Source organism: Penicillium vulpinum, assembly GCF_028829585.1.
Source record: "Penicillium vulpinum strain IBT 29486 chromosome Unknown utg000003l_segment0_segment0, whole genome shotgun sequence".
Classification (NCBI taxonomy): domain Eukaryota; kingdom Fungi; phylum Ascomycota; class Eurotiomycetes; order Eurotiales; family Aspergillaceae; genus Penicillium; species Penicillium vulpinum.
In genome coordinates this window covers 9,080,008-9,105,058 of record NW_026643243.1, presented here as the reverse complement: position 1 = coordinate 9,105,058, position 25,051 = coordinate 9,080,008, and the positions used below count along the sequence as shown (strand labels likewise).

Here is a 25,051-nt window from a genome sequence, read left to right as displayed (position 1 = left end):
CACGTGTTGTTGGTTAATTGGTTTAAAAAAAAAGACTAAACAGATACAATGAATGGGAGGCAATCCCCGATATCGTGGAAAAAAAAATTATCAATCATTTTCGAGATGTGTAGCGCGAAAAGATCTTTTTTGTTTAGCGGTTTGGGGTCAATTCGATGATGGTACAGGTGTAGAGCACGAGCCTCAGACAAGCAAGCCATCTTCGTACGATGTTCACTGGCGTGGCGACGTAGGGCTATATGCCGGGGATGTCGGGCTGTACGCCGGAGATGTAGGCGACGTCGGAGAACCAGAGAAATTGGGCGAAGTCGGCGAGTATGACTGAGGGCTCGTGGGAGACCAACCAGGCGAAGTTGGTGTGTACTTAGGAGAGGTGGGAGATGTTGGAGACAGGTGCCGAGCACCGCCAATCGCAGGACTGGTGGGACTGTAGCTCGGCGAAGTCGGGCTGAACGCCGGCGAGGCCGGACTGAAGCTCGGGGAAGTCGGACTGTAGTTAGGCGACGTCGGCGAGAACCCAGGCGAAGTTGGGGAATATGAAGGAGAGGTGGGTGACGCTTGGCCGTACGCAGGCGAGGTTGGCGAATAGGCCGGAGACGTCGGTTGGAACGATGGGCTGGAAGGCGAGAACCCAGGAGACGTCATCATTCGCGGGCTTGTCATGCCAATGCCAGGAGATGTCGGTGAATAGCTCGAAGACGGAGAGTATCCAGGAGACGTTGGGCTGGTATTGAAAGGACTTGTTGGAGAGTAGCCACCGGGGCTGCGAGCCGCGGGACTGAACCCACCCAAGGAAGTAGAGCTAGGCTGGTAATCAGTGAGACCTCCAGTAGGCTCCTGGCCAATCTGGTGCATAGGCGAGAATGTCGCATCGGGGTCGCTACCGGCCATGTACGGGGAGCTGGGCATGGGAGAACCAGTGTCATACTGAGTGGCAGCACCGTCCGAGATAATGGCATCCTTCGCGCCGACCGCACCCATAAGGCCGTAACGTGCATTGTTGGAAACGACGGTGTTGAGCAAGCTCTGGTCCAGGTAGACGTCGAACTCACCCGTTCCGGCGGGCGCCATCTGTCCAAGGATCAAGTTCTCTGACACACCGCGGCAATCGTCAAGCTCTCCGAACGCAGCAGCCTCGAGGAGAATTTCAACTGTCTCTTCGAAGGAACAACGCATGAGGGCACCATTATCCGCACGGTTGATACCATGACGAGTAACAGGCGTCAGATAACCACGAACAGTCATGACATCGACGAGCAGAGCCAAGTGACGGTGATTAACGTAAGAGCCGTCAAAGGCAAGCACCAGGGTCAACTCGCGAAGCACAGCCGTACGGGCAGCCTCAATACCGAAGACCTCGAAAATCTCAATAAACTGGTTAGAGTAGGTGCGCGAGGCGTCCACGCCAGGAATTGAAAGAACAGCAGCCAAAGAAGAACCACTAGTTTCCAGAACCCACTCCTTGCAAAGAGGGTCGGACTTGCTGGTGTGGAGTGTACCATCTTCGATGACTCGGACCTTGCTCTTCTCGTTGATGAAAGCACGGTCAACACCGGGAACACCGCGAAGGGTCAAAGTGTCCAACAGGTGCTGCTCAAGCTTCTTCAAAGTGACATCGTATTCAACATCTTCGTCATCGTCATCCTTGTAGTCTTGAACCTGACGGATACGAATGACTTGCTCGTCGGCGTTGTTATCACTGAAGATGACTGCAATATCACGGGGATATGCCTGCTTGATCCTTGTAGCAACGTCCTGTACCGTGAGACCCTTGTCAAGAAGAGAGCGACGACTGAGAACAATACGAAGCAACCACTTTGACTGCTGAGATGCATCGTCGGCATTGTCTTCAGGAATAATGAAGTATGATTCCACCATATCCCTATCGTTCTCGATGACAGTGGACTGAATCTCGGGATCATAGTAAATCTCCGTCGACTCTGTCACAGACCGCAGACTGGTATGCTCCACGAGACTCCGAAGGAGTTTAGCACCCTCCTTATCGTGGGTCTTCATGCCTTCTTGGTATACAGTCATGGATGGCGTCTTGATGTTTGTGGCAACGTTGAGAATTTCCTTAAGACGCGGGACACCAAGCGTGACGTTCTTGGATGACACACCGGCGAAGTGGAAAGTGTTCAGTGTCATTTGAGTCGCGGGCTCACCAATAGACTGAGCTGCAAGAACGCCGACCATTTCACCAGGGTTGGCTGCCGCACGAGCGAAGCGACTTTCGATAGCCCCCAGTACGTGTTGGAATGCTAGCTTGTTGAGCGAGTAGTCTGTGACAAGCCGGCGGAAAGCAAGGCGACTGCGCAGTTGAGCCTTGAACAGCAAAGTCGCATTGACCTGAGCCTCCTGCGAAATGGGATCGTTACCACGAACGATTACCAAGCGATCCAGGAGCTGCTGTACTTGGGGAATGACCTCAGCAGGGTGCAAATCACTGATTGTGCCCTCGCGAATACGGAAAGTGGTCCGGGCCATTTCCAGGATACGTTGAACGTTAATTGGAAGCTGCATCATCTCCTCATCCTCCTTAACCACCGTGCGCAGGAAGGCACGGTCTTTCAGAATAGCTTCCCATTCTTCATCGAAGTATCTCTGTACCTCGATGTCTCCAGCGATTTCGTTAGCTTGCTCCAAAATCTCTGGGCCGAGGGTTCGCTCGGGGTCCATAACATCAACACGGAATCGTTCCATGAGCTTCGCATCGGAACACTTAATGTGATCGACACGCTGGTTCTCAATGTGGGCACCATCGAGACCATCCTCTCCGTAGATGAACTGAATAATATCTCCAAGGGAGTTACGCACAGTGCCATCATATTTGACCATGACTTCCTCGAGGGCCTTGACCAGCTTACGTTGGATGTAACCAGTTTCGGCAGTCTTGACAGCGGTATCAATCAGACCTTCACGACCAGCCATGGCGTGGAAAAAGAATTCAGTAGGAGTCAAGCCACGGAGGTATGAATTCTCCACAAATCCACGTGACTCGGGAGAGTAATCATCTTTGGTGAAGTGAGGGAGAGTACGATACTTGAAGCCGAACGGAATACGCTTGCCTTCCACAGACTGTTGTCCGACAAGGGCGGTCATCTGCGAAATATTGATTGCCGAACCCTTGGAACCGGACCGCGCCATTTGAATAGCGTTGTTCAAATCCTTGAGACTCTTTTCTGTGGCATCACCGGCTTCGTCACGAGCATTGTTCAAAGCACGAGAGACCTTGCTCTCGAATGTCTCACGCACATTCATACCAGGCAGGGCTTCCAATGTGTTTTCAGTGGCACTAGCCGTAATCTCCTCGACTTCCTGTTTTCTGTTCCGAACTGCCTCCTCGATCTTGTTGATAGTAAGTTGGTCGGGAATGGTGTCACCGATACCAATACTGAAACCGTGGTGCAGCAACCAGTATCCAACGATGGTTTGGGCTCCAGTGAAGAATTTGACACAGGTGTCAGGACCATACTCGTTGAAGATGGTGTGAATGACACCACCACCACTGGCACCAACCGTCTTCTTGGAGAGCATACCATACATCAACTGTCCACCGTGAATCAGGAGACCTCCATCGTTAAGAGGACTGAACTTTTCAGCCAAAGGTGACCCGTCTTTGTCAACGCGCAGAAGGTTGAGACCAGAGGGGAAGGCCATGCTGATGATCTGCTTTCCAGTCCAACGGGGGCGAGGCTTAATAATTGCAGGTGGTGGAATGGCACCATCCCACTCAGGAACCCACAACATGAGGTTCATAACTTGGTCCTTGGTGAGGAAGGTGTCACGACGGCAGATCTTGTAGATACCGCAGAGGGTATCTTGCACAATACCCATCAGAGGACCATTACGCTGTGGAGAAACAATGTTCTTTGGCACCAAAGTGAGCTCAGCAAGCTCAGCTCGCGCCTCTTCGCCCTGTGGGACGTGTAAATTCATCTCATCACCATCGAAATCAGCGTTGTAGGGACTAGTAACAGACAAGTTCATCCGGAATGTGGAGAAAGGCATAACGCGGACACGGTGACCCATCATGGATTCCTTGTGCAAAGACGGCTGACGGTTGAACAGAATATAATCGCCATTGTCAAGATGGCGCTCGACCTTCCATCCATACAACAGCTGCTGAGCACCCGCACGCTTAGCGTGACGGAGATCGATACGTTCACCATTGTCACGAACAATATATCGCGCACCAGGGTGAATGTTGGGTCCGTTCGCAACCAACTTCTGGAGCTTCTCAATATTGTAGGGTGTGACAACTTCCGGATAGGTGAGAATACGAGCGGTCGAGTACGGGACACCCACTTCGTCCAGCCTCAAATTGGGGTCACCTGTGATAACAGTACGAGCGGAGAAATCGACACGCTTTCCCATCAAGTTCTGACGCAAACGACCTTCTTTTCCTTTCAAACGACTGCGAAGAGCCTTCACGGGGCGGTTTCCCTTTTGCATCGCTGTGGGTTGACCAGCAATGTCATTGTCCATGTAGGTGGCAATGTGGTACTGAAGAAGAGATTCAAATTCACGAATAACGTGCTCGGGTGCTCCCTCCTGCTCACAGCGTTGAACGTTCTGATTCGCGCGGACAATTTCCGCGAGCTTGTAAGTAAGGTCATCCTCACCGCGAGCGCCACTAGTTGTCCCCATTACAACGCTAGGGCGAACTGTCGGAGGAGGGACAGGTAAGACAGTGAGAATCATCCATTCGGGACGAGCATAGTCATTGCTGAGACCCATGATGCGGACATCTTCACGGGAGATGTTTCGGAAGATATTTAAGGCCATTGTAGGAGTGATGACTTTCTTCTCCGGTTGAGCCATCTCATCCTCCATCATGGCCTTGCTAGGCTTCCAGGTTCCAACCAGACAGATGCCTTCCTTCCGAACGGTGGGCTGAGCGTTACCACAGCCGCCGTGGGAGCGGCCTTTCTGGGAGTCCTTCGAAAATTCCTCCTCATCAGCAGGTGCATCGGCTTCACATACCAGAACATCCTTGGAAAGTCGCCAGATAGAATCGAAGCGTCGCTTGGGGTCACGGAAACGAAGGGCTTCGGTGAACTTCGAGTCGGCCTGATATCCATGTCAGCAAAAGTGAACCACTCAAGATTTGCCATCCCAGCAGGGATGACTAACCGTGTTGGCCTTGATCTTTCCACAGTTGTGGCAAACTGTCTCCAAAAGCTTCTTGATTTTAGTCAAAAAACCTAGGGGGGCAAGAGTCAGCATGAAGAGAACAGACTAAAGAAAACCGAGGCAAATCTGTAACGCACCAATATGGAACACTGGAGACGCGAGTTCAATGTGACCGAAATGCCCAGGGCATTCTTTCGGACCCTCTTCGCAAGTCTCGCAGTTGTATTGACGGTCAATGGTACCTAGGCGAGGGTCGTTGATACCCTTGGTCCGAGGCCGTTGGCGTTGGTCATCCTATTTCCCAGTCAGCAATCAAATCGTTGTCGCGCATAGGCAGGGTAGGCCTTATCTGAAAATAATTCATATGCTGGCAAACGAAAAAATACCGAGAGTTACTCACCAGTGTTTCAGGATATTCGATATGGACCACACTCATGCGCTTGATCTCTTCGGGGGCAAATAGACCGAACTGGATTTCCTTAATGGTGCGCAAAGGCGCCTTCGAATAAGGGAAAAACACGTTAGACATGATGGCGGAGTTGTAGTGACAAAAAAAATGAGGATGAAAAAAGGCGGATATGACCAGTCACGCAGGCGTGTCGTAAAACTGGTGTAAACGACGAAAGTCGGCTCGTAAATGTCGCGGGGAAGGAAGCGATAGACTCTATCGCAAGCTAGAAGTCAAATCTACACGTAGCGGCGATAAAAAGAAGGTGGTGTGGAAGCAGTTGGCCGGCTGAGGCCTTGGGCAGCCCTTGCCACGAGGGCGCCGGCGACCTAGAGGTCCCGAACGTCACGAAGAAGAAAAGAAGGAGAAAAAAGAGCGCGGCAAAGAATATTGTCTTCGCAGTATCTTGAAGAAGTATCGCGATGAGAAGACGCGATCCTCCTGAGTTGTAAAGGCGGTGGGTGGATGGCGTGTCGGGGAGATGAAAGGGTGATGTTCTGAGGTTGCCTCCCAGTGATGGGGCTTGAGTTTTCCCTGCACGATGGTTGCCGTCTAAACGGAAACTCACCGCTTTGGCAGATTTGTGGGTACCTTCCCCAAAGTACAGGCAGCGGCAGATTGAATGTGTCATTCACTATGGTAGATGAAAGCGGTGAATGATCCAGGCATCAATGTTAGGCATCGACTTGGGTATATTTTAGATGGGCTTTGTCACCGCCCTAGCATCTTCCAGATTCTAAGGATATCGACACTGGCAGAAGGAATTAAGATTATTATCACTACGCTATACATATCAGGTGTTTCACTGTATCTGGAGGTCACACTGGATGCTTGAACACCAGTTATTATCCTGGCCTATCTAACAGGCTGAGGATTCATCTTGAATTCAGATATCCCACATTCATCTTCATGCACCTAGCGCAATGAATCTCTCACTCGTCGATCCATTTGTCCTGGCGCAGGAATACCCAGATACTTTGACTGAGAAGCTGAGTATATGCCACCTACACTTGCTGGCAATGGATATAACTGACCAGGTCAACACAATATAGGCAGCGGTCATGCGACATGTTTAAGCTTCAATCACAAAGGCGACTACCTTGCCTCGGGACGAGTTCGTGAACCCCAATAATCCAAAAAAAAAAAAAAAAACATATATCAATATAACGGCTGGAAGACTAAGAAATATTCTAGGTTGATGGCACAGTGGTAATCTTCGATATTGAAACTAATGGCGTGGCGCGCAAATTGCAAGGTCACACGCGACAGATCCAGTCTCTGAGGTACAATTTCCCCAGACCAGACACGCCGATCTACATTGAGACCCAAAATACTGACTGAATGTCCAGTTGGTCTCGCGATGGTCGATACCTTCTCACTTCCTCCCAAGACTGGAAATGCATCCTCTGGGATCTCAAAGACGGTTCACGAATCCGCACAGTCCGGTTCGAGGCGCCAGTATACATAGCCGAGCTACATCCTTTCAATCAGTACAGCTACCACAATTCCCCTACTATCTATCAAGCTATATCAACTAACTCCTTGCGTTCTCCAGCCTCCTCTTCGTAGCCTCTCTCTTCGAAGACCAGCCAGTACTGGTAGACGTCTCCGACACAAAACCAATCAAACGAATCCTCCCTTCCGCCCCCCTCAGACCGCAAGCCTCAAAAGACGAAGAAATCGACCCAGCCGTAATCGCCAAACAAGCAGCACAAGATGCTAAACACTCAACATGCGTAACCATCTTCACAGCCTTCGGTAACCACATAATCGCCGGCACCTCAAAAGGCTGGATCAACATAATCGAAACACAAACCTGCACAACAATCCACTCAATGCGCCTCTGCAACGGAGTAGTGATCCTCCTCCGTCTAGCCAGCAATGGGCGCGACCTCCTAGTCAACAGCTCAGACCGAGTAATCCGCACAGTATTAATGCCAGACCTATCACAACTGGGGATCGACCTAGAACCATCGGCGATAAAACTGCAAGTGGAGCACAAGTTCCAAGACGTGGTTAACCGTCTCAGCTGGAACCACGTGACATTCTCATCGACCGGCGAGTTCGTCACCGCGACAACATTCATGAACCCAGATATCTACGTATGGGAACGCAGCCACGGATCATTGGTCAAGATCCTAGAGGGACCACGGGAAGAGCTTGGCGTTGTGGAATGGCACCCGAGCAGGCCGATGGTTGTGGCGTGTGGGCTGGAGACTGGGTGCATATACACGTGGTCGATAGTGTCGCCGCAGAAATGGTCGGCGCTGGCGCCGGATTTCGGCGAGGTCGAGGAGAATGTTGAGTACATGGAGGCGGAGGATGAGTTTGATGTTCATCCAGCCGAACAAGTGCATCAGCGGCGGCTGGATCAGGAGGATGAGGAACCGGATGCTGTGACGCGTGAGTCGGTGAAGGGGGATGGGGATGCTGATGGCGTTGAGCCTTTTAGTCTGCCTATCCTGCTGGATGTTGAGGACAGTGATTCTGGTGAGGATGTTGTCGCTATTGGGCCAGGGACTATGCGGCGGAGGACGCCTGGGACTGGGAGGGAGGGTGCCAATGGGGATTCGGAGAAGCCTACGGCTAATGGGGCTTCAAGGGGTGTTACTAGGAATAGGCGGCGATAGTAGGCAGGTCTTTCTTTTTTTTTGTGTGTGTTTTGTGTGCGTTATACTTTCCTTTTTCTACCTTCTGCATCTCCATTGGAGGGCTGTGCTAGCATGTTTTGCATATGGTGGCGTTTATTTTCTCTAGGGGATGATTGGTCTGCAATCTGGCGTTGGGGAGGGGAAAGCTTCCGGGGCTCTGGACTTTGTTTGATCTCGTGCAGCCAATGTATGATAAAAGATATACGAATACCCGTGGACATATGTATACGACGTAGTCAGGTCATGATGATTATAATGGCCCAGGCTATATTCATCGGAGTTACATATGTTCCTTCTGAGACTCATGATCTTTTTTCATCGATAAACTAAAAATACAAAGAGCGAAAGTTGATTCCAAATAGACATATTGACTCGGCATTCAGGTAGCAAAGGTCAGAAACTATAGGAACCTTGGAAAGTAATCTGGGTATATATAAGCCGAAAAGATTCGAATCCTTGGCTGAAAGCCCAAAACGCCAAAAGATGCAAAGTCCAGCATGCAAAAAGTAAAGAAACAAAAGCAAAAGAGAGTAGAGTAGAAAGAAAAGTCATGACCCGAATGGGCCGTAGGTACACATACACATCGTGTCAGCCGTCAATCCTCCAACCCTGCTTAAGTCAATGAAACACCATTCATAGTCCTGCCGTTGGGGCCTACAAGGCCATTTTTTTCGGAGATAATAGATATCTCGGTTCATACAGACCTGGACATGGAACAAAAAAAAAAAAACAAGAATCATAAAGCTGTGCTGTAAAGTGGTTCTAGGGCAAACAACCCGTTGCAACCACTTACAGCAGAAGCACATTCAACGTAACGTGGCAAGTGCACACTCTGGGCCAGCCAAAATCTGTGAGTGGCCTGGTCTATTTTAAACCCGTTTGGGCCATAACCCCAGAACTGTCGAGATCACCTCCTTCGAATTGGAAGGCGGTAGGTACCCTTTGGTCCGCTGCCATAGCGGTTAGAATTCACTGGCTTTCCTCGATGGGTTTTCGCGCTTGGTAAATATGCAGAAGGTTGTACGTTTTGATCTTTTTGTCGAAAGCTTCCTGTTTAACGTCGAATGCGATGCGGTCAATCTGCTCCCTAGACCAAGAAAGAACCCGGCTGAAAGGGGCCAAACACAATGGCTGAACGCTCTCGGAGATAGCCAAGTTGTACCAGCGCGCAACCTTCTGCTCGTGGGAATCGGGATGCCATGGGTTCATAGGCAACCCCACAATTTGGTGGTCGATCTCGGTGAAGCCTGCTTCTTGCAGATTCCGGATTGTCTCGTTGGAGCTGTGGGCCAGCGGTCGCATGGTAGCTTCAGTTGCATGCTTCAAGGTCGAGTACCAGCTAGCCATAGCACGTCCCGGTTCGCCGTTTTTGTCCTCGACGCGGGGCCGGAAATCGATTTCAACCTGCTCAAACCAGGCGCCCGGCCGGAGATGCTGGAAGACTCGTCGGTAGAGACTTGGCCAACTTGCGACACTACCACATCCCATCTGCATATGGATGATGTCCCATGAATCCTCTCCCATGGTCCAAGGCGCCTCGAAGTCAAACGGGGCATAGAAATCGCAGTTCTTTGGGAAATTGGCCGGTTGTATTGGCGCAAGATCAACACCGACCACGAAGGAATTTGGGTATTTGTTCGCAACTTCGATGCTCCAGATACCTGTTCCACAGCCTAGGTCGAGAATTCTAGATCCCGGAGGGTGTGGTGCATAGATCAAGCCATCCTCGGCCCGTGCAACAGTGAACAATTTGTGGAATATGTCGAGACGGTCCTGTTCTTCCTCGTCGCACGGGAGCGGATATATTCCTTTCCGATAGCCATGGTACAATCGACCGTTCTCTTTGTGATTCGGATACTTCTCGGGTATCCTATCAGGACAGAGGTCAGTCATTGAATTACACAATTGAGTATGGAGTGACATACTTGCGATCGGAAATTATGATTGGAGACGTTCGGGATGCTTGAGATGCGTTTGACGTGTGAGATGCCTGTGTGGCTACTGATCCATTGCTAGTAAAGCGAGCATTCCTGCGAGGATCTTTATCAATGGGATCTCTATCGATCAGCGTGTACAAGTCCATGGCGGAAGAGGGTTGTCGTGATCGGACTCGATCAGTCGCGACGGAGTGTGAGTAGTATCTAGAATGGCCGGCATCACTCCCTGGAGTTGACTCGGACTTGTATCGTTTGGGTGGGGGTGGAGAAGTAATGGGAGGCAGGTGTCGCAGCCTGGTATCCCCATTAAACATTTTCGGCAGCGATGTGCGGTCAGGCACAGGGAAAGAACCAGAAGATTCTCTGTAAGACATGTTGATATCGACCATCAATGATTGTGCAAGATATCTAAGGCGGTTGTGAATCGAGTGATTATGCCAGTTACAAAAAAAAGCCTCCCAAAAGATTCCAAGGGGAAAAAAAAAAAAAGCAGATTAGCTCTCTGAGATGCTAAAACGCAGCGAAAGCACACGAGCAAGAGGTAAATGGCGTGAGGATTTGAGGAATGGACGGTCGGGTGAAGCTCTCATTCGAATTCCCAAACTGACTCGGAAGCAGTTCAAGGTATATATATATATATATATAGCTAGGTAGCTCTCAAGAAAGAAAGAGAGCTGAGGGGTGAAGGGGGTTTTTAAGGTTGTGAAGCGATTTCCTTCCCGTCGGGCGGGATAGCGGGGTGCGGGCCAAGCAGGTAAAGAAAAACAAGGATGAGAGAAGGGGAAGAAGTTGCAGAAGTTGCAGAAGTTGCAGAACTTTTGCAGAAGGGAAAAGTACGACCCGGGCGACTGGTACTTGGTGTTAAAAAAAAATATTTAGTCGAAAGTACTTCATAGAATATCTATTTTCTAGCAACTTACGATATTTGAAATGATAGTTTGTTTATATTTTGTTTATATCTTCTTTCTATTATTTTTTTAATGTATATTTATATATTTTTATTTGATTTTTTCTATGTACGGAGTAGTATATATATTCAGTTTTGTACACTTTATGCACAGGAATCCCAGAACACCGGATGAAGAAACAGCTAAACCAATTAGGGGGTAATTCTACATATATATATATATACTCCGTACACATATAGGATTTTATTCTTTTTATTCTCTTCTTTTGCTTTTTTAAATAGGAACTTCTAGGAATTCCAATGTCTTAGGTAGATCGGGAGCAAAAGTTGACCCACGTAGCGGGACGCGGACCGTCTGGGCCTACCATTTCCTGGGAATGAAAAAAAAAGATTTAATAGTTAGGCCCAGTAGATTGGTAAAGGCGTTTACTTACGGCGTGGCGCTTTTCTGCCTTGGATACGGGAATACGGAGAGTATATTACATTATATATACATCCCTATCCATATCTCTAAAAAGTGCCCGGGGAATGTCTATCTCCAATGAGTTTACATTCTCTCTATATATATATATATATAAAACCTATACTCTGGACTTTGTGTCTGATAAAGTCCCCCCCTCACCGCAACCCAAATCCCCGGGTCCGTGGATGTGACATTGGAGCGAATCAAATGAGATACCACATCTTGGCACCTTAGCTGCCTTTTAGCACCTTGGCCCTGGTAAATCATTTTACCACTTTGTGATATGTAAGAATGACCCTAAGACCGGACCACCGTGCTGGGTCTCAGGTCAAAGCACATGAGATATTTTGTTTCTAATTCTATACGGAGTACCCGTGGACTATCCACATGCATACATAGATAATGTACATATATGTATTACGATATTATCATACGTGTCAACATTCCCAATGGTGTTTCCCCATTTAGCCTTCCCAGGACACCGGGTCGGTTTCCACCCCGGGATTCATATTACTAATACATATTACCTATGCCCCAAATAGCCCGACAGGGATTGATCTACTAGTAGAAAGTACTCCGTAGTGTACAAAGAAATATATATATGGTCATAGCGTCAAATCCCGAGTTCTCTCCTTGCATCGTACATTAAATCTACAATAATATAGGAAAGTGAAATATACAAGGCGCTTGCCGCGCTGCTCCACGTATTGAGGTCGCCGACTCGGGGATATTCTACCAACCCTCCTTGGTACTGACAGCTCATGCCAACTACATGCCCGGGTGGGATTGGGTTTAGTGTGCATAGTGCATTGTTTGGGACTAACATCTAGCGTACATTGTACATGGTACTTTTTTGGCCCCTTATTTTAGGAAACAAGTCCCTTTTTCTTTTTTTTTTTTTTTTTTTTGGCTCGATGTTTTACAGTAAGGGAATCGATCCTTTCCTACATTTACAATGTTGTATAGTCTTATTCGAGTAAATAGGTTTGTAGTGAACAAGATACATCGATACATCGTACATCGTACATCCGTACATCGTATATGCGCAGATATTGGCCCCACAGCCAGGAAATTTTCCCTAACCCTCCCCCGAAGAACTTCATCCAAACCCAGGAATTGATTAAATTGCTCCTAATAATACAACGTAATACTCAAACATCATTACAGCCAACACACTTGAAGACAATAAACAAATCGGATAATCGCGTGTTGTATCGCATCAGCCACAGTGGGATCAACCCCTCCAGAGATCAATATCTCTATATCAAATCCAGACAACACTGCAGGGACTAGCAGCAACTAGCTCTCAAATTCTACAATGCACACACTCAAAGCAGTGGCCTCATCGACTCTGTCGCTACCGGCCGATAATTACATCTACTCGATCGTCCCATCGGCGCCGGGAACATTCGCCGCCATCTCGTCAGATGATTCGCTGCGCGTGTTTGACGCCGCCGATCTTGATCGTGGGTCTGTGATCTCAAACGCTACTCACAATGGTGTTACCACATTGCGGAGCTTCGCCATGGGCGAGGCGCACCTCTTGACTACGGGTGGCCGGGATGGGAAGGTGAAGGTTTGGGATGTTCGGACTGGGAATGGGAGTTCGGTTGTGGAGATGAAAACCGGTGAGTTTGTTTTGTTCAAGCTTTTTTTTTTTTAAAAAAAAAAAGAAAGAAAAACAAATGGTTTTATGCATCTATTGCCTCTTTTGGTCTTCGGGAACCTGCCGTGGCAAGGGACAAGGGCATTTTGTGTTTTGCTGCATTTCCGGTGGCCTGTTACTGGTTTTCGGAGAATTTATCGGCGCTTGGATTCAAGGATGGTCCTGGCTTGATTGGAATATGGCTGCTGTTCTCCTCAAATGCATATTTGCTAATTGTCTACGTCTCTAGCGAAAAATTCGCCTGTTCTGTCTGTGGCTTGTAACCCGGGGACAAACACTATTGTTGCGGGTACGGAGCTTGTCTCTTCACAGGCTGTTGTTGCATTCTGGTAGGTTTCATCTTAACACTTCGGTTTTGATTTGAATGCTGGACCCAGCATTGTTATTTGATAACTGTATTGGGATATGTCTTCCAACCTCAAGACAAGACCAACTGTGCTCTATTATCAAAAGCCAGTCCCACTAATCAATAAACAGGGATATTCGATCCCCCCAGGAATTCCGCCTCCAATATGTGGAGAGTCACAACGACGATATCACCGAGGTAAGTGTACCTCCATTCTAAGCTCAGTCCCTCCAACATTCCCCACCATCCCCATTTAATGCCTACATGCAGCACCAGCCAGACTAACCATTACATCGGCACCTTGCCTATTACCGGTGGTACACAGCTCCAATATCACCCGACGCGCAGCAACATCTTACTGTCCGGCAGCACGGACGGACTAGTTAACATCTACGATACAACCGTAACAGACGAAGACGAAGCCCTGGTGCAAGTGATCAACCACGGCTCTGTACATCATGCCGGGTTCCTATCGGAGCGCACAATCTTCGCCCTCAGCCACGACGAACACTTCTCCGTGTACCCGGCCACGGACCCGGACGACGCCTCGCAGGAGCCCGAACCTGTGCACTTCGGTGACGTGCGCGACCCGCTGGGCTGTGAGTATGTTGCGCAGCTGTGTCTTGGTGCACAGGGGCCGTATATCGCTGCTGGAAATAAGATGTATGTTTCTTTTCTCTTATTTTGTGTCTTTTTTTTGTGTGTGTATTTCGTGCTGTGAAGAAGTGATGGCGTACACATTCACACCTGCTGGTGTGCTTGTATTTCTTGGGTTGTTCGTGGGCTAGTTTTTTAGGTGTTTGCTAACTAATGACTTGTAGTGACAACCGTCTCGATCTTGTCCCACTCGTTTCCAGCCCGTCGTGGAAGCTAGACCGGGATAATCTGTGGCGCTTGCCCCGTGCTCATTGCGAGGAGGTTGTGCGCTCGGTTTATTTAGATGAACAGGTACGTTTGAAGGGAATGATTCTTGTTATTTGTTATTATCTGTTTGGCTGTTTTTGGCTTTTTTTTATAACCCTCGCTAATCCCACTACCTCGTCTATCAGAGTCAATCAGTTTTCACCTGCGGCGAGGATGGCTTCGTGCGAGCATGGAGACCAGCTGAGGAGAGTAATGCTCCAGTCCAGCCTGGGTCTGCAAAGGCTCGGCCGAAGGAGAAGAAGAAGGATAGGTTCAAGCCGTACTAGTCTGTGTACTGTGTGCGGGTGAATGCATCTGCTGCTGACGGTCTGTTGTGTATCATTGGTGTTTGGGGTGTGGGTAAAAATAGATAGTTCCGCACTTGAATCATATGAGGTTATCTCGTTAGTTTTTGAATTGCTGTGGTGTGTAAAATAATTGTTCATTGAGTTGATAGTATAGATGTTGGAAATATATTCCTAGACGTTTGGGCATAAATTCCAAATCAAACAACATCCATTATAAGAACTACCTACCAATTGGACTAATTTATATGGTTTAAAATCACATTTACTCTTTCTAAAATAAAAAGAAACCCAGAGCTATTTGTGTATTGTGATAGAATGAATAGCAAAACAACGAAAATAGGAGTCGCGGCATTGAACAGGGAACATTCTCTGACTGTACACTGACGTCCCCTATTGTAGCCTGATCCTTGAGGTGTCGAATCTTATCTCAAACATTTTTTTCCGTATCAAAACTTTTCTTCAGGCACAAGGGACCAGCTCCAAATTACTTTTCCTCCCATTCCACAACGTACCTAGGTACATGCTCAACTCCTAAAATATCCAAGTCTCAATAACTGAACCTCATTGTCCACCCAAACCCCACACCTCCAAGGGAAACTAAACATACCCACAAAATGGACGCCCAAGCCTACCTAATCAAGCACGGCTGGTCCGGTCCAGGCAACCCGCTGAACCCAAACAAACGACCGGGCGCACACAGCGGACTCGGCCTCACCCGTCCGCTCCTCGTATCACGCAAAGCCAACAACCACGGCGTGGGCAAGAAGACAACAAAAGACCCGACAAACCAGTGGTGGCTGCGCGGGTTTGAAGATGCCCTGAAGGGCGTCGGGAATGACAGTTTTGAGGCTACATCTGCGCGCGAGAACAATGCGCTGACGAGTGAGCTGTATCGGCATTTTGTGAGGGGGGATGGGTTGGCTGGTACGCTTGAGGGGGCGGAGAAGAAGAAGGATGACAACGGAACATCTACCTCCAAGTCGAAGCGCAAGCGGGAGAATGAAGACGATGGCCTTGATCGTAAGGCTAAGAAACTAGCGAAGGCTGCGCGGAAACTAGAGAAGGCGGAGAGGAAGGAGGGGAGGCGTGTAAAGAGGGCCGCAAAGGCGGAGAAAAAGGAGAAGAAGGCTGCTGAGAAGCTCGCGAAGAAGGCTTTGAAGGAGAAGAAGCGGACTGCTTCTGAGGAGGAGTATCCTACGCCCACATCGATTGATCAGGAATCTGATCAGACTGGGGCAGAGACCACGGAGACAGATGAGGCTGTTACGCGGTTAGAGGAGAAGACGACGAAAAAGGAAAAGAAGGAGAGCAAGAAGATTAAGAGCACAGGGAGTGAAGTGGATGCCGAAGTCCTAAAAAAGAAGTTTAAAAAGGAGAAGAAGGACCGCAAGGAAGCCAAAGCCTGATGTGTTCATTTTGTTACAACTATTTTGATATTGGAGCGCTTCACATGCATGCCAGGACCATGTATAAAATTTTGCATATCCAACTTTTTCTTATGCCATCTAGAAACCAAGATACCCTTTTTGTTTGGCGAAATCATGAGTATTACAACCATAGGAAATGTAATTGCCTATCTTTGGTTTTTGTGTGGGAAGCTAAACTACGCTGGTAATTTTCCAGGATTACCTGATAGAATCCATGGTCGTTTCTCCCAGAACTCATCCTTGATGATATCGACATGGTCAACTACGACCTGTGCCTTCCGGCGCAGTTTGCGAATCTTATCTTGTTGTGACCTTGACTGCTTAGATTCGACCACTGGTGGTTCTTTGCCTGCAGGTGATTTTGTAGGCTTAGGTTCCTCTAGCTCATACTGTTGAGATGAATGTTAAAACGCGTCGAAATACAGAACAGAGAAACACGGCATAGAAACTGGTACATACCTGGCGATAGAGAACAGTGCCCTTTTTATAGATCTCTAGCTCGTTATTGTAGTTGATTCCAAACCGCTTGAAGAGAATCTCGTTCTTGTCGGCAGACAAAGTGCCCTAATATCAAGTCAATTGCCTGCAATTCGAATTGGAAGAATAGTGGCTCACCTTTAACTCTTGCTCGGCGTCTGTGTTGCTCATTCCACCTTGCAGCACCATTGTCCAGAACGTAGTATTGTAGAGGTTATTGATATGACCTAGGTATATTGGGTCAGTCGGATGTGGTTCGGAACTAGGGGCATTGCGAGGCCATTTCGCCATGACAAAGTCACTTACAATCAACTTGTCTCCAGCTCATATAATCACGGAGAATTTGGTAATTTGGGTAGATGACCGCACGCCCATCAAAAGATGGCAGATGAGATGGTAGGAGAGGTCTTTCAGGGAAGTATTCGCTCCATTTGTAAATGTAGTGTGCTGTAAACGTAGAGACAATGGTGGTCACTAGTTTCCTGGATGGAAGAAGTCCTGTCAACGGCCGTTCTTGCAAATTACACCGCACGAGATAGAAGCAAAGAGGAAATACTCACCCATTACGCCGCTCAAAAAGTTGGCAGTTGGGGTGGAAAACAAAACTGAGAGAGTACTGTTAGTAGTAATTGCGAGGATACCGATGAAACGAGCTGAACACACCTGAATTCATCACTGACTCCGTAGGCGATACATAGGTCCGGAAGCTCCTTCATGACCTCAACTGCCGCAGCATTCATCAGATCCAGTGCCCGGCGGTCATTTGGTTTCGCGAACGCGTAGTGATCAGAGAGTCTATATATGTTAGATCCGGAATACAGAGATGGATGCATTGCTTGAGAAGAACAGCATATCTTAGTGAAAGATATGTATAGAAATATGGATATGTAGATGCTATTTTATCTTCTTGCATGAAGATTCCTCAGACATGCATCCCTAAAAGTAACAAGAGATGGAGACTCACTTGTGAAATCCTCGTCCATCAATGCGGACCACAATCCAGGTATTGGGGAGCAGCACATCCGGCTGCTCGAAGGACTTGACGTACTCGAATCTGTATTCTTTTAGGAGCTGGATATAATTTTTTTTTGGAATTTTCAATACGTACCGTGAGTTCGCCATTGTTTGATTTATTGGACTTTGATGTTAAGTGATGAATACGTCCGAAGAATGGCAGTTCTCATTTTGTGCGATTTCTGCCCGCCCGCATTTGCCCCAGTCAACTCGAAAGGTTCTTGATTTCAAGGACTTGGAAGTGATTTAATGGATAAGAGTAATACATTTTTTTTTGTAAAGACTACACGCTAATACATAATCTACAGATACTTAGGTAGCTATTATTCAGAATCAAAATTCCATAAATAAAACTAGTATGTCGTTGAGATGTATATCAAAAACCCTAATGGAGGATGATGCTTTAGAATCTAGGAAATGAAAGTGAAAGGACAGAACCAAATGGTCTATAGATACACGTGAGAATCAAGAATTCTCAATCTCCTCGGGTATCTCTTCATCGCCAGTTTCACTGGCTCGTTCGCTAGTCTCGCTGGCCTTGTCAGACTTGCGGGACTTACGAGAAAAGAATCCCAGGCTGCTGCGGGTTGAGCGGTCGGCGGATGTCACGCTTGAGACAGTGCTATCGACACTTTTGCCGAGCTGCGCTTCGCTCGCTACATCCTCGTCAATATCACCTTGCGAGGATTCAGCTTTCTTAGAGAAAAGTCCCGAGCGATCCTTCCATGAGCTGAACTTGCTGGAACTGCCCTTACGCGTGATCTTGCGAATGAACGACTCTTTAGAGGCATTGTCCATGGAAGTCGCGGATGGCATGAGCTCCAACGATTCATATGAATCGCCAGTGAAAAGGGAGAGGGAACGAGATGTACGAGACTCTGAAGGAGATCCATCGTACTCATGAATATCAAGTGGACTGTCAGGATCATTGCTCTTGCCTGTGCCTATTTCCGACTTCTCGTCCGTCAAAACCGCCGTGAACGATGGAGCAGCTGGATTTAGCTTTGGGGTCAGTGGTCGATGAGACGATGATGGGCGAGTGCCAATGGGTGCCTGGAGGGGTCGATAGTGGCGGTCAAACGTGTCCTCAACGAAATCAGGCTCGCCGGTTAGACCGAGAGGAAGATGACCGGACGATCCATACTGTATTGAAGGTCGCCGAGAAGGGGCTCGAGACCAAGTGGATGGCGCAGCCCAGTCGAATCCAAGCGGGCTGTTGCGATGCCCGGCATTCTCAGTCGATGGCCACCCGAAATGGCGGTTGTCTGTAGAGGTGTGCGGCAGCTGATTCGGTATGTCGAATGAGGTCGATGAAGGTCGCGGAGACAGAGAACCTCGTCGAACGCCACCGAGAAGTGATGATGGATCAATAGGATCATGTCGAGGACTGAATTGATTGTATCCACTGCTAAGATCGGGATTCCCACGGGTGCCAGCACCACCGAAGCCAAACTTGCTGGATGAGAAGATATTTGAGAAAGCAGCTCGCCGGGAGGGTGCATGATCAGAAGAGCTGTCCAAGGTGACACCAGCCGTGTTGCTTCGAGGGAACAATGACATCGGGTTTGCCCAATTGCCAGTATAGCTCGATCGTCTCCGGCGTGCACCGATTGGATCCAGCTCATCAATATTGCGAGGGAATGATTGACTCTGACCGGGTTTCAAACTACCCAGCATAGGAGATTCATCTGCCAGGGTTTTCCCACGAGGCCGGTGAAAGCCGAAAAGTCCAGAAAGCTTTCGGGATGCGCTTTTCGGGGCATCCCCAGCAGCAGACAAATGCACACCTTGGGATTCGTCCTGCCGATTTTGAGTTTCTAGTGGACTGGCAAAGATGCTGCCGGCTCGACTGTCCGAAGAAACAGGCGACACTGGGCCATGGCCGAAGCTGTCTAATGGAGTACTAGACGCCTCCATAGTTGCGAATCTTGGACGAGTTATAGATCGTGGGAATTCTGGCGATTCCTCGTCACCAAGGAGATCGGATGGCAAGAGAGCATCTGCACGGGGACTCATTTGCGGGTTATTGAAGGCAGCTTCCGTATCTGAGCGCATGATCTCGGGGGGATCAGACAGGCCCGGAAGAGCCATGCCATTATTGATATTGAAAAACGCAGAGCTCGGAGGAAATGTAGGTGAATGACCGGACGGGTAGTTGATGGTAGTTGGAAATGACGTTTCGATACCCGGGAAGTTCAGAGGGGAAGACATATTGCTATTGAGTGAGCTGCGATGGCGACGGGGCCGAATGGTGGCAGAATTCGACATATCGAGATCCAAGGTCGGGAAGGAAAAGGGTCCTGAGCTGCTGGGTCGTTGGGCTGTAAGCCACTTTAGGCGTTCTTGGGCTTCTTGATATTGTTGCTGGGCTTGCGCGTGCAGATTCACAAGTGTGGCATAACGTGCATGTAGGTTGCCCAGTTTGTGCTCCCACTGACGAGCTCGCTCGTTGTCGATCCGATCCAGCTCCTTGCCATCTTCACTATCGCCCTCTTGTAATCCCATTCTTTCTTCTTCGAGCTTCTTAACCCGTCCTCCTTTATCCTGAATCTCATCATCGATGGTCTTCATCTCCCCCTGCTCTTTCGCGATCTTGGCTCGGACCTCATCTGCGCGCACCGTGCCTTCTTCTTCAATCCTGGCTTTGTCATCCTTCGCTTGTATAGCATCGGAGTTCATGCGCGAAATCTTCTCCTGCCATCGCAATATGTCATTCTTGCGCTTCTTGCGCTCCGCCTCTTTCTGTTGAAGCAGTCTCATGCGCTTAGACTTCTCGCCCTGCACGGTTCGGTTGACACTTTCTAACTTATAGACATGCTTTTTCAAATCGCCGCTTGCTTCGTCCTTCTCCCTGACGCGCTTCCGCAATTCACTGCGCTGTTTTTCAAGGTCCTTCAGGACAGCAATATGCTCATCTTCCTCCTCTGCTGCCTGCTTTTCCATGCTCTCATTCTCGTGCTGTAGCGACTTCAAGCGGTCTGCTAATTGCTCCAAAGTCTCGTCTTTGGCAGTCTTTGCTCTGCTCTTAAATGTTTCTTCGAAATTGCCGTGTGAGACGTCCGTGGTACCAGCCGCGGGCGAAATTTTCCGTCCTGCCGAGGGCCGTTTCCCCGGTAATTGGCCTGCACTATGCTCGCGAGACATTATCGGGGCGGATGGCGTTGGTAGGCCTACTGTAGACCTAGGAATCGAGGCGCGGATAATGGGACCTCCAGCGTTGCCATTCTGCTGTGCTTCGGACAGCGGAAGAGATTTTGTTCGAACATGGAGGATCGCGCTGGGTGTTTGGAAGTTGGCGGCGCTAACGGAAAGAACACAAATGTGATAGATATTCCCAGGTAATAGATTTGATATTTCCACCGCTGTTTCTGCTCGTTTGGATTCGCCAACTAGAGGCTATTAGTGCTTTGCTTCGTTGTAGGAAAGAGCCAAGTCTATCTCATACCTTTCACGTTATTCACTTGAATGATATGCTTATGTATTGAGTTATGGAAGTCGGGTTGTTTCCAAGCAAGGCGGATCTCACGGGCTGTGATCTCTTCGAGGGTGACCTCTGGCGGCGGAGGAATGTCGAGACCCAACTTCTCCACCAGGACCTCATTTGAAGTCTGACATACTTGCCATGCACGGTATAGAAGCCTTCATAAATTGGGTCAGCCGAGCAAAGGAAACGTTGGAATGGACAAAGGACTTGCCAGATCAAAGCCCATAATATCGAGACGGCGAGGAAAAGTGCCATGACGCCTCGCACTCTCACGCGAGGGACCACTGCTGGGTAAGCGTCAAATGCAAAGTATAGCGGCTCATACATCCCAACGTCTGTAACCCATTGGACGCGGGCAGCGGGATACAGGAGAATTGCAAGGATCGCCAATGGCTCTACGGAGTGGGCGGTGGGATATGAGCACGTGATCCAAATTATTGGCCACCCAAAATAGGTTAGTGCCAAATGGAGATCAGCCGCTACGGGACCTCGGCATCCATCCATTCCCCAGTGCTGACATAATCGGAATTGTTGGGCGTTGAATGCTGTTGACGAAACCAACAAATGTTAGAAATACGGAGTATCTCGGAATAATTTATATGTCCTTCTTTCTCATCAGCCTGAGACTCTATCCTCTCATTTTCGTCACCGACATTGTGCTGATATTGTCCCGTGACAGTGGTTATGTAGCCGTGACCCATTTGTCTCCAAGTGTCAGTCACATGGGCCAAAGTTAACTTCCCGATTCTCCAAAACTCATCTCAGTCTTTTTGACCGTTCAGACCTTCTTTTTACCTCTCCGAATTTCTAGAATTTGCAAGGTTACTTCGGATTGGCCTGAAAACTTACCCAAAGCCGTTGTTAGAGGTGCTAGACACCACTTGGCGGGATGCAGCTCTATCGCTCTATAAGTGGTTCCGTCTCCAAGACATGGAATTCTATCAACCCAGCCACCCTTAGCGGGGCTATTGATGTTATTGTTATAGAGCAAGAAGATGGTATATACAGATCTCCGAGAAGTGGCATTCACACACGATACTGATTTGGCTTTTCTCTTTCAAGGCACCCTCGCTTGTTCGCCCTTTCATGTTCGGTTTGGCAAGTTTTCGCTCTTGCGTCCATTTGAGAAGAAGGTGGAGTTCAAGGTGAACGGCATAAAACAAGAATATGCTATGAAACTAGGAGAGGCGGGCGAGGCATTCTTTGTGTTCGAAACGACCGATGACATCCCCGCATCCTTGCAGACTTCGCCGTTGGTGTCTCCAGCAGCCAGCCCAAGAGCCCAGAGTGAGCCGGATATTCCCAATTCGTTGCAGGAACCAGATTACCTTGACTTGGACAAAGGGAATGGGGATACTTTGTCAGAAGGCGCAAAGACTCCACCGATGCCATCGAACCAGGTACGGGCAAACACAGATTTAGGTAGGACAGACCTCTCACCCTGACTCTCGATCTATCTCGCTGACCATTTCAACAGGTACAATAACTCCCTTATCGCAATCTCCCGACGAATCCGACATCACTCATTCACGGCACGGCTCCTTGAGCGCCAAACCACTACTTGATCACACACTGTCGGACAATGTACTTTCGACCAGCTCTCCTAGACTATCTCTGCCAAATCGCTCTGCAAATGGGAATGGCGAACCCCATGATATCGAGGGCGAAACAGACAACCGCTCTCGTAGCCCTCCTCTGTCTCCCCAAGAAGCGGTGTCTCGTGCTATTTCACTGTCAAAGAAGCTATCTGGTTCAAACATTCCATCACATGTCACAGAGACTGGAGATTTGATGTTGGATATGACTGGGTATAAAAGCAACGAAGAAGATGCTCTTCGTGCGGAGGTTGTTGCGCGCAAGATTCTCGCGGAAGAACTCGAAGGAAGTTATGATATCGGAGCACTGATTGGTGCCGATGAACACGGCAACCTATGGATCTACAGCAGCGAAGAGTCAAAGGAACTGGCTGATCGGAGAGCCACCCTCAACTCGATGCGGCCGAACATAGGGATAAGTGATGATGCTCTCTCTGACCCGGGATACCACAGTGAAGGCGAACACGCTGTCTTGGAGCCATCATTGACTACACGCCATCACCGAACTAAATCAGACGTCCAGCCAGGCTTTCCCACACCTCCTCACTCACCTTTGCATGATTATTTCCCCGTTGAAACCCGGAACTACGCCAAGACACTCCGCTTGACAAGTGATCAACTTAAAGCCTTGCAACTGAAGCCTGGCGGCAACACAATGTCTTTCAGTGTCAACAGAGCAGTTTGCACTGCGAACATGTATTTGTGGAATGGCAACACCCCGATCGTGATTTCCGATATTGATGGAACTATCACTAAGTCGGATGCGTTGGGACATGTTCTCAACATGATCGGACGCGATTGGACGCACGCCGGAGTCGCAAAATTGTACACCGACATTGTCAACAATGGATACAATATCATGTATCTTACGAGTCGGTCTGTAGGCCAAACAGATACCACCCGGGCATATCTCAACGGCATTTGCCAAGATGGTTACAGACTACCAAGGGGCCCAGTGATCTGTAGCCCAGATCGCACGATGGCCGCTCTGCGGCGGGAGATCTACTTGAGAAAACCCGAAGTTTTCAAGATGGCGTGTCTGCGGGATATTCTCAACCTCTTTTGCGGCAAGGAAAATCCCTTCTACGCTGGTTTCGGAAATCGACTGACAGACGCATTGAGTTATCGTTCTGTGAATATTCCATCTACTCGGATTTTCACAATCAACTCTAATGCTGAGGTGTCTCTGGATTTACTTAGTCTCAACAAGTACAAGAGCAGTTATGTGACGATGCAAGAGCTGCTCGATCATTTCTTTCCACCAACCAGCCTCCTTGTGCACTCCGGTGGCGAGGAATATACGGACTTCACCTACTGGAGAAACACACCGCATGAGCTCGAAGACTTCTCGACAACAGACAGCGAGGATGAGGATGAGGATGAAGACGAAGACGAGGAAGATGCCGATGAAGACCTGGCTGAAGAAGACGAAGAAGGTGATGATGATGATGAAGAATACGACGAAGACTTGAGCGAGGATGAAGGCAGCGAGTACCTTGACGAGGCTGAGTTGGCCGAGGATCTCGGCGCAAGCTACATGTCGCAGGACTCGGTTGCCTTATCCAACCCAGCCGGCTCAATAATCGAGTCAGTTGAAGGGGATCTCGGTGTTGAAGAGGAATTGTCTCCTATCGCCGAGAAACCAGAAGCAGCAACTGAGCCAAGCACAAATTCTCTTCCCATCCGGTCTAAGATGCCTCAGAATCTTTGAACATACACTCACCGCTATGCCTGTTTGATAAGGGGTCGATCCTAGGCATTTCTTGCGTCATAGATACCCGTCTTGCGAGTGCTTAACTGAGTCAGATTCTGCAGTAGACTGCTCCGACAGCGATATATTCGCGTTCAACACTATTGCATGCAGACCTGGAGTTGCATACTGCATTATAAACGGCCATTTGTGCCCGACTCTTTCTAATTCATGGCATTCATGGTGCTCATGGCGTTTCTGGTTTTGTTTTTGTACATTCATGGCGCACATACTTGGAGGGTTGAATAGGGTCATGAGATGAATGGGATGTAATGAATGAAACAAGTGAATAGACTTGTGCAAACACATTGAATGGTTAATAATTTATCTGTTGATATTCCATAGTGAAAGCATTCTCAAGCTCATCTAACCTCCCGGTAGGTAGGTCCACGGGTAGGTAGGTACCTACCTAGGTCCACAGGCAACGCGATTACCTAATCGTGATATTGGCTGGAGCCCTGGAACTCATGCATGCTTCTTTTCGGCCTCATTTAGCTATCACTTTCTCTCTCTCCATCCATACACTGAATGCTGCTAGC

General features: G+C 48.7%; 8 protein-coding genes across 8 annotated transcripts; 4 read left to right on the top strand and 4 right to left on the bottom strand.

The window, feature by feature from the left end:
- Window positions 1-213: 213 nt before the first annotated feature.
- Window positions 214-5,665, bottom strand: N7479_008485 (DNA-directed RNA polymerase II subunit RPB1; the record flags this gene model as incomplete). The annotated part of the gene is made up of 4 exons (XM_057256179.1): window positions 214-5,073; window positions 5,137-5,207; window positions 5,274-5,430; window positions 5,537-5,665. The coding sequence occupies 4 exons, from the start codon at window positions 5,663-5,665 to the stop codon at window positions 214-216; spliced, it is 5,217 nt and encodes a 1,738-aa protein (XP_057110041.1).
- An 842-nt stretch (window positions 5,666-6,507) lies between these two features.
- N7479_008484 (Set1-mediated histone H3-K4 methylation subunit Swd1) lies at window positions 6,508-8,214 on the top strand (the record flags this gene model as incomplete). Its single annotated transcript, XM_057256178.1, has 5 exons — window positions 6,508-6,577; window positions 6,637-6,698; window positions 6,779-6,867; window positions 6,934-7,074; window positions 7,140-8,214. The coding sequence occupies 5 exons, from the start codon at window positions 6,508-6,510 to the stop codon at window positions 8,212-8,214; spliced, it is 1,437 nt and encodes a 478-aa protein (XP_057110040.1).
- Window positions 8,215-9,204: 990 nt separating this feature from the next.
- N7479_008483 (class I SAM-dependent methyltransferase) lies at window positions 9,205-10,546 on the bottom strand (the record flags this gene model as incomplete). The annotated part of the gene is made up of 2 exons (XM_057256177.1): window positions 9,205-10,105; window positions 10,161-10,546. 2 exons carry the CDS (start codon window positions 10,544-10,546, stop codon window positions 9,205-9,207), a joined length of 1,287 nt encoding a protein of 428 aa, XP_057110039.1.
- A 2,314-nt stretch (window positions 10,547-12,860) lies between these two features.
- Window positions 12,861-14,744, top strand: N7479_008482 (WD40 repeat domain-containing protein; the record flags this gene model as incomplete). The annotated part of the gene is made up of 6 exons (XM_057256176.1): window positions 12,861-13,170; window positions 13,438-13,537; window positions 13,686-13,752; window positions 13,880-14,217; window positions 14,376-14,502; window positions 14,604-14,744. 6 exons carry the CDS (start codon window positions 12,861-12,863, stop codon window positions 14,742-14,744), a joined length of 1,083 nt encoding a protein of 360 aa, XP_057110038.1.
- Window positions 14,745-15,379: 635 nt separating this feature from the next.
- Window positions 15,380-16,171, top strand: N7479_008481 (uncharacterized protein; the record flags this gene model as incomplete). Its single annotated transcript, XM_057256175.1, has 1 exon — window positions 15,380-16,171. The coding sequence occupies one exon, from the start codon at window positions 15,380-15,382 to the stop codon at window positions 16,169-16,171; it is 792 nt and encodes a 263-aa protein (XP_057110037.1).
- A 197-nt stretch (window positions 16,172-16,368) lies between these two features.
- On the bottom strand, window positions 16,369-17,791 carry N7479_008480 (tRNA guanylyltransferase; the record flags this gene model as incomplete). Its single annotated transcript, XM_057256174.1, has 8 exons — window positions 16,369-16,581; window positions 16,652-16,756; window positions 16,808-16,896; window positions 16,976-17,151; window positions 17,230-17,274; window positions 17,333-17,464; window positions 17,634-17,723; window positions 17,778-17,791. 8 exons carry the CDS (start codon window positions 17,789-17,791, stop codon window positions 16,369-16,371), a joined length of 864 nt encoding a protein of 287 aa, XP_057110036.1.
- A 357-nt stretch (window positions 17,792-18,148) lies between these two features.
- On the bottom strand, window positions 18,149-21,328 carry N7479_008479 (Fibronectin type III domain protein; the record flags this gene model as incomplete). The annotated part of the gene is made up of 3 exons (XM_057256173.1): window positions 18,149-21,072; window positions 21,129-21,236; window positions 21,301-21,328. The coding sequence occupies 3 exons, from the start codon at window positions 21,326-21,328 to the stop codon at window positions 18,149-18,151; spliced, it is 3,060 nt and encodes a 1,019-aa protein (XP_057110035.1).
- Window positions 21,329-22,056: 728 nt separating this feature from the next.
- On the top strand, window positions 22,057-24,473 carry N7479_008478 (putative lipin Smp2; the record flags this gene model as incomplete). Its single annotated transcript, XM_057256172.1, has 3 exons — window positions 22,057-22,165; window positions 22,230-22,589; window positions 22,645-24,473. The coding sequence occupies 3 exons, from the start codon at window positions 22,057-22,059 to the stop codon at window positions 24,471-24,473; spliced, it is 2,298 nt and encodes a 765-aa protein (XP_057110034.1).
- Window positions 24,474-25,051: the final 578 nt, after the last annotated feature.